The following is a 13,809-nucleotide window of genomic DNA, read 5'->3' as shown; positions in this document are numbered from 1 at the left end:
ACAAAAGGAGAAAGACAGTCCCAGAAGTATCCACCTTCAGAATGCTTTTCTTTTGATTTATAGAAATCCAATAATTGTTCTACAAAGGGCTGCTGGGCTGCATTCTGCAGATGCAATAAGGGCAGAAAAATAATTACGTTTTGCCACCCTTATTACCATGATCTAAGCTCTAACATAGGCTTGTAAGAGTGTTTGATTGGACTCATTCTTTGCCTTTCTCCAGTGGTGCTCTAGGTGTCCCTTTTGACACTTTATTTTCTGGAGCATCTCAGAAAACCAAGCAGCTCACCAGAATTAGTATGTAGAGAGGCCACTCAGGTGCAATCCTATCCAAGGCCACCAACACTCCCTCATTCCAGGAAGAGACCAAGGCCTTGGATGAACTGTCCACCAAAGATTCAGGAAATTCTCCAACCATTTTTTGGAAACCAAGTGGATCCATTGGGTGCCTCGCATGAACCAGTCTAATAGAGCCCTCCTTGATGCATGGAAGAGTAGCACCAGAAAGCACCCAAGTAACCAGAGAGTGGTCTGACCATGACAAGGGACAGATATTAATGTCCCCTACTCTCAGATCATGTTACATTTGCCTCAAGATAAAAACCATCACCCTAAGTTGGAATGATTGCTACTTTGCTCCTGCTATTTTTGTCCCTCCCCAGTCCCATTTGAATGCATCTAAAGCTACTATGAGGCTGAGAATAAAACTGAATATTCCAGAGAAAAATTAGATAGGCCAAAACAAAAATTAAGTTATTAAAGATTCTATATTAATTTGAGTTGAATATGTATATATGTATGTACACGTGCTTGTATGTGTAACACACTTTTTAGGTAACTTCATTCATTTTACAAAATAGATTCCGATTCATAAAAGCTTATGCCTCAATAACTATGTTAAATCCACAAGACTATCAGTTGCTTTTATTTTTAGAGAATAATAATATATCAAAGTTATGGAAGAAGAACATGATAGTAAACCAGTTTTCTGGAAAAATAGAAGAACTTAATGTAATTGCTAGATAGTAAAAGGGAAAAATCTTACAAATAAGCTATTTTTCTAAAACGTATATTAAAATGTTTGTGCCATACACACATGCACCTTTGCTTTAGAACTGGATGGAATCAGCTGCAGTTTGTTTTGAAATGCTGCTCTGCATAAAAATTAACACTTTCACAAAGCTTTTTTCTGTTCTAAATGATCATTCCACCCTTCTCTACTCTTTAAAAATACATTTTTTTTCTTAATAAACTATTTGCAAAAGTATAAATCTGGCTTTATAAAAAACAAGATTTCAAGAATAAATACTGAGTATTGCATGTTATGCTGCTGCTTAAGAACACAAAAGGTCGCAGTCCTTCTGTCTGCATTTGGCTCCATTGTGAGGAACTCACAAGGATGGACTGGGGGCAATTTACAGCTTGATCAGGCTTCCAATGGTGCCACAGAATTTTAATCTAGGGAAGATCTATGCACACTGTTTCACTCATAAAGATAAATGTTTCTGAGTTGTAAGCAACAGACATATTTACCATTTCAATGTTTCATGTTTCTGTATAACGTACTGTATATCACACGGATTTGTAAAAAAAAATGCATATTTGAATGCAATATTATGCTGGAGCTCCAACATTGGGAATAAGGTTTTACTGCTAGCTGCTCCCAGTTTCAAGCCTGACTACTTAAGAAGATGGTGGGAAGAAGGTGACTCAGTCTGCAAGCACACTGGCATCCAAAGTATTGCCTGGCAAAGTCAATGGCCACCAATTCCTTTTAAAATGTAAAATACAGAATAAACACCTTTTATGTTACACAGAATCTGTCACTGACAGATTCTGGTCATTCCTTAAGCTTTGCGTTAGAAAAGCAACATAGAGATCTATACATACAGAGGAAAAATTACTCTGTGAGATTACTAGTAACAGATACTACATTTCATTTGAATCAATCAACCCATAAAATTAAGGTTTGGCTTTCTAAATATTGGAGGAATGTGGACCTGTATGTGAGAGAGTTTGTTCTAATGTAGCTATGCTTAATATTCTTCATAAGGAAGTGATATTTGGAGACAAGTAAAAGCACAATTGCCTGGAAAAGACGAATTTGCATAATATATACACACCTATTTTTGCTTTCTGAAACAATATTGTTCAATGTTAACAAAATATTCGCATTGTGTTTGAAGCAATGCTGCAGTTGAGCATTTCTGTAGCACAGTGTCTAGAATAACTGAATTGTCCATATGGTGAGTTCAGTGTCCAGGTGAGGAGAACGGTCATGGGGATAACTGAGCACTACACCTTATCCAGTCAAGGCCTTGCTGGGTGTATTGAACCAGATGCTCCATAGAGCTGTGCAAGGTGATAGCTCCCATCAGTGCATCCAAATCGTTAAAGAAATCTAGGGAACAAAACAACAAAATAAATGAGAATCATTTAGTTTCTGGTCTAGTGGTTAAGGTGCTGGGCTGGAAACCAGGAGACTGAGAGTTCTAGTCCCGCCTTAGGCATGAAAGCCAGCTGGGTGACCTTGGGCCAGTCATTTTCTCTCAGCCCAACTCACCTCACAGGGTTGTTGTTGTGGGGAAAATAGGAGGAGGAAGGAGTATTAGGTATGTTCACTGCCTTGAGTTATTTATAAAAATAATAAAGGTGGGATAGAAAATAAATAACATAAAAATAAATAAAAATAAATCCTTGCTGTGTAACAGGCATTTCACTGATTTGGAAATCCAGGCAGATAGTATTTTATGAAAGTAAGCAAAGGTTAACTGGTATGCAAAGGTTTAATCAAGGCTTCTAAGGCATGCACTGAACACTTTTACTGGGAAATAACAAAGCTGCTATCATAGTTTTGCTTAACTATAATCCGAGAATGGAAAACATTTCTCTGTCACCTCACTTTGGTCCCTCTGTCTTACCCATCAGTGTCCCATTGGTGGGTTCTGCTTCTGTACACCAGCAGGCCAAACTCCAGCCAGTATCAATAGTGCAGAAAGGACGTGAGATAGGAGGCTGGTCAGTGCAAATGCTAGACCTTCCTCAGGGACACTGCAGTACTCTAGTACTTGCTTAGGCTTCTGGAAGCATATGGGAGAGAGAGTACTAATATCCTCTCACTCCAGCCAAGATACAGAAGATGCCAGGCAATGTCCATACACTGAAACCAAAATGTAACTCATGGACTGCCTGCTTCTGCTGTAGTCCCAGGTATTTTAAGACTTGTGCAGCAATACTAGAGGTTAGCTCTAAAGTTTTAGGAGGAACATCCAAGGTAAGAAGCCATATCAGGATCAGGTGGGGACCTAAGCTGGCTTTATCAGCAAAGGTGGGATCCCAGAGAGCCAGACTTAAGCTCTGGTCAAAATGACACTTTACTGTTTCAACGAACTGTTTCTCATCACACACCTTGGTTTTCCTTGGCCAGACTGTCAGCCATCTCCCAGTAGTCATAACTGTGTAAGATGCTGTTGGTGATACTAACATGATTGGCTGCCATCTGATGTATGCGCTGAGGAATGCTGATTATGGAGGAAGGGGAAGGAGCCCTGGTGCTCCCAACTGAGCTCAGCGGAGACAGGCTAGGTGAGATGGGAGAAGACATTCCGGTGCACCTGGAACAGTGGATCCAACAATATTACCAATGTATGTGATACAGGTAAAAATAAATTATTTAAGAGCTCATCCAGCTTAGTATTTTACACATCTTTGCCCTCTATCCTGCTTTATAATATATTTGGTTCTTGCCCTGTGCTTTTTCAGAACTCCAACATGTATTAATGTTGTTTCAGAATATAAAGTGGGACAGACAAAGCAGCCCCTGCCCACAAGAGTACCAGAAAGAAGCTTTCATGTTGCAGACATTGGTCTTTTAACACTTTATTTTGCATGTGTAAATTTTTAGACAATGGTAACTTAAATTTGCACATTTAATTTATTACACATATAAAATATGAATATGATGATTCAAACCCTATGTGTATCATATAAGTATTTTTTCAGGAAAGAGAATTGGCTCATGCCCTATATACTTTCTAGCCCAGTGTTTCTCAACCAAGCATGGCTGGCTGGAGAATTCTGGGAGTTGAAGTCCACACATCTTAAAGTTACCAAGGTTGAGAAACCCTGGGCTAGCCTATAGAACTAGGGACTGTCTGGGGATGATGCGAGTTGTAGCCTAACACAACTGGAGGGCATCAGGTTGAGGAATCCTTCCCAAGCAGACTCTGGCTTCTTGTAAAGGAATATGTGAAGTAATCTTGGTTACCTTTGTTTAATGTTTTTTAAGCAAAATAAGCTGCAACTTTATGCACCTCTTTTTGTCATTGTCAAGGGGTTACAAAGATTAACAGCAACAATGAAACATTATCCCCATGTGCCCAGAGGTAGAACTGCTGTTGAGAATTAATGGTTGAATGAGCACCTAGCACTAGATTCCTCAACAAGGTGCCCCCACCCGAAATGTTTTGGTCTGGAAGACAGGTAGCATATTAGGACAGAAGATAGTGAACTTACTTACTTTGCACTAGTACTCCATGGAGATGGGGCCTGAGCAACTTTAGATGAATTCTGAAGAGGGACAGAAAAAAAATATTACAAAAAATTGAAATAAGCATCTACCAACTGAATACTATGGAGAGAAAAGAGTAAAAGCTTTAGAGTCCATATACACGATGTACATCTCGCCTTATGCTATGGATAAAAAAATATTTATTTAATACTCAGCACAATTTCTAGTTACAATACCAAATAAAAGAAACCAGAAAAACATAACAGTAAAATTATATATTGTAATTTATTTATTACTTATATTTACATCCTGCCTTTCCTCCAAGAGCTCAAGGTGGCTGCATAGCACCCTCGCATCCAATTTCCCCCCACTACAAACACAAACCAAAGAGAGAGAGGCTGGGTTGAAGAGTGGGACTGGCCCAGAGTCAATCAGTGAGCTTCCATGACTGGAGTGGTCTTGTACATGGATATCCCCTACCTATTCCAATACCTTAACCATTATGTCACACTGTTATGTAATAACAACAATCAACATCTGCCTATCCCAGGTCCTTGGGAAGGACTTGATAGGTGGACAAAAATGCCAAATCCAGCCTAAATATCTAGCTGACTGTGCGATCAGTCATGATTACCTTCATCAAAATATGTAAACAACAGATTGGAATTGCTGGCATGGATGAAACATGTATCATATGGATACATTTTCAAATTGTACTTTCTTTTTTGCCATAAGATTAACACTGATCTCTAATATTTGAAGCAGGAGCAATGAAATTTCACACAACTGCTACCTAATTTAGAAGAATTAAAAAACCGGGAGACTTTGAATTCTAGTCCTGCCTTAGGCTCAAAGCCAGTTGGGTGACCTTGGGCCAGGCACTCTCTCTCAGCCCTAGAAAGCAAGCAATGGCAAACCACTTCTGAAATCTTGCCAAGAAAACTGCAGGGACTTGGTTGGAGAAAACAAAAGTTGGCTCTGGCTGTTCTTGTAATGATGGATGAGCCTTAGGAACATCTACAGGGACACCGAGAATTTTCGCTATCTGACAGATAAAATCATTCAGATCCATTTAGAATCAGATTCTAACTGGGCAAGTCCAGCTGAAGTGCCTGAAGCATAGCCTTGTGGGGTTAACTGGAGTGGGTTTGAGCCTGTAACTCCTGATGAAGTGGACAGAGTCCTATGACCTATGGCTGGGTCCATGAGGAGTGTCAGCTTCGAGAGAGGGGGTGGTTCCTTTAGCCATGAACGAATCAGTAATGTGCCCCCTGCTCAAGAAGCCATCACTGGACCAAACGATTCTCGACAATTTCCATCCAGTCTCCATTTTTCCCTTTTTGGGGAAGGCTGTTTGAGAAGGTGATCAAGCAACAGCTCCAAAGGATCCTAGAGTAAGTGGATTACCTGGACCCATTTCGGTCTGGTTTCAGGCCAGAGTACAGCATGGAGCAGCACCAATCATGCTTGCAAATGACCTTTGGCGGAGCTGTGATGGGGATGGTACATCCATTTTAGTGCTCCTTCACCTTTCACAGCTTTCAATATAATTAATCACAGTATCCTTCTGGGCCAACTGCGGGGATTGGAAGTGGAGGGATACCATATTGTGTTTGTCCTCCTTTCTGTGTTGCTGCTCTTGCCCATTCATCTACATGAATCTGCTGGGTGAAGTTATCTGTCAGTTCAGGTTCTGGTATCATGAGTATGCTGATGATATCCAACTGTACATCTCAACCCTGGTCTATGAAGTGATGCTGTCAAGGTCCTATCCATGTCTGGATGCTGTGTAGTTCTGGATGGGGAAGAACAGACTTAGCTCTATCTTGCCAAGACCATTCCCGGTTCTGCAGATTTTCCATCTTTAGTCTTTGATGGACTTGTACTTCTCCACTCGAGACTGGTAAACAATCTGGGGATCATACTGGACTCACAGCTCCTGCTCAAAGAACAGGTAGCAGCTGTTGCAAAGAGAGCCTTCACACATATATAGTGTACTGGTTGTGCCCATTCCTGGATCTGGAGGGCCTTCATTGGATAGAATGGATACACTGTCACTTGTGCCCTAGTCACCTCATGATTGCATCACTGCAATTTGCTGTTAATAGGGCTGCTTTTGAAGACAGAAGCTACAGCTGGTTCAGAATGTGGCAGTGTGGGCAGTGACGGGCATGCTGCACTATGCCCATGTGACAGCACTGCTCTGTGAGCTTCAATGGCTGCCAGTTGGCTTCTGGGTACAATTCAGGGTTATCACCTATAAAACCTTTCATCGCACAGTGCCTGGCTATTTGAGGGTTGCTTATCTCTGTTTGTTTCTGCCCATCCAGTGAGATTGGGCACAGTGGGTGCACTCTGTGTCCCTTCAATAAAATAGTGTTATCTATTGGAATGTAGGAAACATGTCTGCTCACAGCACCTGTCCTCTGGAATAGCATCCCTCAGAGAGTCATTCAGCCCCCAACCTGATGATGTTCGGAAAGTCATTGAAAACATGGCTGTTCTCCCAGGCCTTGGGGCAGAATGGTGGTTGAGCCCCTGTAGGACTTCTCTGTTGTTTTATAGAGTTTGCCTTCTGGATGCTTAAAATCTGTTTTTAAAAAAAAAAAAAATTCTTACTTATTCTAATGTAAGCTGCCTCCAGCCATCTGGAATCAGGCAGTCTCAAAGCTGCATTTATTAACTAATGGGAACAGTGAATACTTGTACACCACTCTGCGCAGTTCACTACAATTTACAAACACCTTGAAAGTACATATCACTTCAGTTACAATGCGAATGAAAACATAAAAGCAGAAATCATAGATCACATAATGTTTGAACAACTGCACCGACCAAAAGGACTGACATAGAAAATGTGACAAAAGACATCCAGGGATGTGCTGGATCACTGACACAGTCACTGAAAAGAGCTTGTCTCTTGCCACCATAAACAGTGCTTCCACTCCAGGTGGGCCATTGAAATGGTTTCTTCCTCCCTTATTTGAGAGTGGGCAGGCTGGAATGGAAGGAAAAGCATTCCCTACCTCCAGGCATTGTTTCATTAGCAGTCATTTACTAAGTCAGTGATATTCTCTCATATGTTTCTTTTCACAGGTACACATTATGAGGAACACGTTGATCCGTAGCAATGCCATATTTCCCTGGCAAGTCATCTGGAGCTGTTTCACTATTAAGCCTTTCCCAACAAATGACCACTATATTTTCTGTAGTTAGAAACAATCATGTTTCTCTATAACTTTTGGTATTTCTCTGAGCAAGAACATACCTTGAAATACTCAATGAGAGCTTTTGAATATTTTACAGCATGATCTCTTTTGAGCTGAAACATTCTCCAGTACAAAAGTGCCAAACACCGGTAACTATAAGGAAAGGAGAAAAAACAAAGTTTCAAAAAGAGTGTTCCATTTTAATAATCAAAATAAAATACAAACACAAGTACCCTTCTGTGACTCTACTTAAATTTACATATTAAAATTGGGAAAGGAGACAAAAGTACAGCAATCATTGCTCTTAACGTATGTAATGTCTCTCTCCAGGATGGCTTTCCCCCACTGAGAACCACAAATGTGTGGGATTGCAACTTTACGAAATTTAGTGAGATTATATACTTAAAAAGTGATATAGTCACAGCTACAGATTATACTACCTACACTAACCCTACCATGCCTTTACTAAGCCTTAATTGAAATGTATTAATTCATTTACAGAAAGATCCTGGAATATCAAAGGCAAGTATTTTTTCAGCATCATGGTTTTGCAAATAACAAGAGCATTGCTCTGAAAAATTTTGTCAATAAAAAGAGGGAAAATTTCTTAGTTTAGAACAGTGTTTCTCAACTTTAGCAACTTTAAGATGTGTGGACTTCAATGCTGGCTGGGGAATTCTGGGAGTTGAAGTCCATACATCTTAAAATTGCCAAGGTTGAGAAACACTGGTTTAGACGAAAGGGAGGGGAAAAACATTTTATCTCTCTCTCTCTCTCACACACACACACAGCTTTTCTTGCTACATGCTAGCCATGTATTAATGAGGCTTAAATAAATAGAAACAACCAAGAAAGGTTAAAATTGTAAAATGTGAAAACATATGTTTAATATTTGAAGTAGCTGCCACATCTGTAATCTTAGATAACTGTTATAATAGACTTGATTTTCCCTTCTATTCCAATAGAGGGTACTCTCTGCTAGGAGATGAAAAAGGAATAATTTTCTAGCACTATGCCTCCAAATGAGCATTATCCCCAATTTGCTTTGCATGGAACCATAATGGAATTAAAGATCTCAGATCATAACTCGCCCTATAACCTCCCCAGTTAGTGAATATGTAAATGAGAGCAACTTATCTGCTCTGCAGCAAGAAATGAATTAGGGTAGCTAATAGTGCTGTTTAGAACGATTCTAATGCTTTTGGATTAAATTCTACAAACTGATGTGCTATCGCTAATTGTTAGGATTATTGCTACTCCTCCCTTCCCACAAAGCAGACACTACAAAGCAAACAAAAGTTTTTAGAATAATTTTTTCAGTTCTAATATGGCAGGATAACTGAAAAGATAATGTTCACATTACCTTTCTCAAAAATATTAATTTAATATTAATATTAATTTAATATTAATTACATTTCTCAAAAATATTAATCCGAAAGCTTATTTTTAAAACATATATGAACTAACTAAAACTTAACTATGAACTAAGTTGCAAAATTAAAGGCTGACAATTCATCAGAATTTTAAGGGTCCTAGGCCCTGTCAAGCTTTAGAGCAACCATTTCTGCATATAGCACTGGGAGAGGTATCATCCCTAATGTGGTCAGCTGAAAAGGCTTTAGATAAGCATCAAAACAAAAAATATATGAAGATGAATTTCCAGATTGTTAAAATGTGCAGCTCTGTTTGTGTACTTCAAAGACAGCTTATAAAATCTCTGTTGCTTGATAAAGGTGATTTATTCATTGATTTTCTGTAACTGTCTTCCTCCTAAAGAAAGAGTCTGTATCTCTGTCTGGTTGTCTACAATTGTTCACTCAGAAGAACCGGAAACTTAATTAACAGTAATACTATCAAGTGCAGTAAGGCAATACGAGCATTGTCTTGCAAACACTAATATACAAGCAGATGGCTTTCTGTACAGCTTGCAATGCTTGTTTTCTTGTTCACAGACCAGGCACAGTGTTGGAATTCATAGGACTCCACAGGGGAGGAGCAGAACGATGTAATGTGCATTGTGGTGTAAACCATGTGTCTTACATACATGTGCCCAATATCACAATGAAAGTACAAAAGCTACTTTTATCATTTTTGCCTTCTAGAGTTTATTCAAAACACCTATGACTAGCTTAGGGACGCAGAGGTGCTGCGGGTTAAACCGCTGAGCTGCCGATTGGAAGGTCGGCGGTTCGAAACCGCGCGGTGGGGTGAGCTCCCGTTGCTCGTCCCAGCTCCTGCTCACCTAGCAGTTCGAAAACATGCAAATGTGAGTAGATCAATAGGTACTGCTTCGGCGGGAAGGTAACGGCGTTCCGAGTCGTCATGCTGGCCACATGACCCGGAAGTGTCTATGACAACGCCGGCTCTAAGGCTTAGAAACAGAGATGAGCACCGCCCCCTAGAGTCGGACACGACTGGACTTTACGTCAAGGGAAACCTTTACCTTTACCTTTACTATGACTAGCTTGCTCTTGAGAGATTCTAGCTTGGACTGCAGTGCTTCTGATAGCTATCAGTTACAGGGTAGCAAGCTAACTCTTCCCGTTTTCTAGACATCTGGAAAGGCACAGCACCATATAGCTGAAATTGGCTGAGCTCAACAGTTTAAGCTGGGTTAGCACTTGGATGACTGCAGTCTAGTCAAGAAAAATTCCAGAAGAAGACACTGGCAAACCACTGTCAAGAAAACTGTCTGGATGTATCCGTGAGGTCACCTGGAACAGTTGCTTGGTAAAGTCTACATTCTGAAAATAAGTTCCCCATAGGAAAAGTTGGTTCTTGAATAGTTATGTGGAACAGGAGTACTTTCTACTGCTACTAAGGAAAAAGCACTATGCAACTATTAGAAGAACAATTACTGTGAAATGTAACGCATACTTACTCAGATGGTTGCACACACACAAACACACACACGCACACTGAAACCTTGTTTTAAAATGGATATTGTATTTTAATTAATCGTGCTTTTAATTATTGTTAGATATTCTGAGTGCTTTAAAGTAGAAAAATAAGGTGAAAAATCAAAATAAAATTCCACTATTTTCAGTGGGACTTATTCCCAGGTATGTATATTTAGAATTACAATTTTATATAGCTTATTTATTAATTTGATTTTAAAGGTTATTTATTATTTGGTAGAGTGACTAATTGAAATGAAAGTAACAGAATGCTGAATCAGACTATTTATTTATTTGCCTTCAAGTCAATCTTGACTCTCGGTGACTACATGGACAAGTCCATGCAGTTTTTAGGCACATTTTTTGGAAGTGGTTTGCCCTTGCCTTCTTCCTAGGACTGAAAAAGAGTGACTGGCTCAGTCACCCAGCTGACTTCCATGCCTAACTGGAAGAGCAATTAGTTGAGATTTAAAAAAAGCCTAGTAACCAGTTCCATGATCTGCTGCTACCGTGAGGAAGTTAAAAAAACAACAACATTCAGTTGGAATAGACCCTAAGTGGTGTAGAGATAATGATAAAATACAGAATATGCTAAAATAATAAAACAACACAATACAATAGATAAAAATAATACATGAGATGATACCACAAGTTATTCAGATATCAGTATGCTACCCTATCCCCCTGGTTCCAGAACAACCAGTTTTTAACAAGCGTCTGAAAAATCGTAAGGGGATTTTGTTTCTGGGTGTATGTTGTTTCAAAGGAGGGAAATTCTACAGAGAATGCCTGCTTCTGTGTCCTTCTACTGGACATCTCAGTAGAAGGGACCTTCAACAGACACTTCCTGCTTGCACACTACGGATGCACTGATTCTATCTGGAATAGACAGTCTTGGAAATAACAAGCCTTAAATCATATGTGGCTTTATAGGTGATAACCAGCACCCTGAATTACACTTGGAAATATATAGTAACCAGTGCATCTCCCACAGTATTGGTGTTACATGAGAATAGTGGGTCTGGATCATTATAAGGTAGCTGGATTCTGCACCAGCTGAAGCTTTCAGAAGATCTTCAAAAAGGCAGCTTCATAGAAAGTGAGTTACAATCAAGTAATGAGAAGGGCACAACTCATAATATGCACTCTTGCCCCTCTTCCAAGAAAGCTGCAACTGGTGCACCAGCTGAACTTGGCAAAGGCCCTCCTATGTACAGCTTTCATGTGGTCTTCCAGCAGGAATCATGTTTCTAGGAAGATTCCAAGACTGTGTGCCTGCTTGTTTAGGGAATCCCATCAAGAGTCAAAGATAAAACAGCCACGGAATCTGAATTAACAGCTATTCTATCTATTTTGGCCTGAATCTGAGCCTATTTCTCCACATCCAACCCAGTAACTCCACTCCATTTTACAACTCCAAAGAGGAACATTTGAAATAGTCTAAAACTAGTAGACCAGTTGAATTTACAACCAATCCTGCAATAGGGGTAAGCAGTTCATGAAAGGAAACAGTGGCACACCTGGGAGGATGATGTAACAGCAACAGTCCTAGCTTATCCCTCTGGCCCAACTACATAAAATTCACATCAGGACACCTCCAGAATAGTTCTTTTGATGTATAGTACAACTCGTCCGCCCTTTCTGTTCTGCTTCTGTTCTTTTTGAATGAGCTGTGCTCTTCAATTACTATACTTCAATCATGTGAGTGATTCCATCAGGTTACTTGTTATAGCTATAAATCATATTTGCCATCCTGTACTAAGAATTCAGGTTCATTTTGGATATTTGCCATACTCTGAGCAATGAAGGTCAGACTCAGATTAAATGTCAGCAAGATGGAGTGGTGGTTTATCTAGAAAGATGTAGCTCCATCTTTAGTTTTTGATAGGATTGGAATCCCCTAAGAAGCTGCTCCAAGATCTGGGAATTCTCCTTGAGTTACAACTGCTGCTAGGGTGATGCACCAGATGTTGCTATTTCTGGACCAGAATGCTCCAGAGACAATTATTCATGACCTCATCACCTAAATTACACGTTATGAGGTCATGAATAATTGTCTCTGGAGCATTCTGTTCCAGAAATAGCAACTTCTGGTGCATCACCATAGCAGCAGTTTTAACTCAAGGAGAATTCCCAGAACTTGGAGTAGCTTCTTGGGGCTGCCTCTGAAGACTACTCAAAACTTCAATTGGTCCAAACTGCAGCATCCCACCTGTTAATGGGTTGGTCCCAGTTTAACAAAGTAATATGATTCTGCAAGAACTGCCCTAGCCACCAATAGTTTTCCAGGACAATTCAAAGAGCTTGTTATCACTTATAAATCTCTTTATTGGCTGAATCCTTGATTTCTGTGGGGCCACCTTCTCCAAATAGACTTTTCTCATCCTGTGAACCTACCCAGGAAAGTATGTTTCTGATCCTCTCTCCCAGAATAGTTTGGGGAACAGAAGTGCAGAGCCAGGCTTTTCCACTGGTGTCCTGGCCCTGTGGAATTCTCTTCCCCTTAGGGTTGGAATGGAATCGTCCTTGCTCTTATTCAAGGGAAGATCATCTTTTGTTTGCCCTTTGGAAAACACATGCATAGGGATGACAACTGTTATATATGGTCTTTGGCAGTCATGCTTTTTGTGGTTATGTGTGTTTTGCTAAATATTTTCTATTATTTTAAGTTTATGATGCTTTTATGATATGTTTTATTGCTGTAAGCTACCCAGCAGTGTGGGACTGCATACACATGCAGTAAAATAAATAAAATACAATTTTATGAGCCAGTATTCTTTATGATTTTTCACTGAGTGATTTTACAGATTTCATTAGAGTAACATTTCCACTTCTTCAATGCGTAAGTTTTTGTCTGAGACTTTTGCATACAGGCTTTCAACTCTACCATCCACTAGATTAAGTTTATGGCCCTCTTGATCCAACAGTTCTTTAGCCAGGTAATTCAGATCCAGAAACAAAATCTCTGATATAATTTGGATGGTCAGTCAGTCATTTGCATATTCTTTTTTCCTTCTGCAGTCCTTTTTTAATGGATAGGAATGGTATTGAGAACACCACTGAAGCCTTCTACCTAGACCTTCAAAATCTATGGCCATAGAGTTGTAACTGTTCTTTATAGTATCATCTTCTCATGGATTAGCAGGTTAGGGTATCTTTCAGTGGACTTGGTAACAGTTGTTCTTTGCATCCC

The 13,809-nt window shown here is 39.8% G+C and overlaps 1 protein-coding gene across 1 annotated transcript in view; it reads right to left on the bottom strand.

Annotated features, from left to right (window-relative positions):
• Nucleotides 1-1,976: 1,976 nt before the first annotated feature.
• AFF3 (ALF transcription elongation factor 3) overlaps nucleotides 1,977-13,809 on the bottom strand; it is a 265,761-nt gene continuing 253,928 nt past the window's right edge. Inside the window, exons 18-21 of the mRNA XM_063304958.1 lie at nucleotides 7,779-7,872; nucleotides 4,520-4,569; nucleotides 3,409-3,614; nucleotides 1,977-2,401 (exon numbers count right to left, since the gene is read on the bottom strand). Coding sequence (XP_063161028.1) covers nucleotides 2,277-2,401; nucleotides 3,409-3,614; nucleotides 4,520-4,569; nucleotides 7,779-7,872 — 475 coding nt within the window. The 3' untranslated portion in view covers nucleotides 1,977-2,276. The remainder of the gene's footprint in view (nucleotides 2,402-3,408; nucleotides 3,615-4,519; nucleotides 4,570-7,778; nucleotides 7,873-13,809) is intronic.

Source organism: Candoia aspera, chromosome 5 (assembly GCF_035149785.1).
Source record: "Candoia aspera isolate rCanAsp1 chromosome 5, rCanAsp1.hap2, whole genome shotgun sequence".
In the NCBI taxonomy this organism is placed as follows: domain Eukaryota; kingdom Metazoa; phylum Chordata; class Lepidosauria; order Squamata; family Boidae; genus Candoia; species Candoia aspera.
The sequence above is the reverse complement of the archived record's forward strand: the minus strand, read 5'-3'. Positions and strand labels throughout refer to the sequence as shown.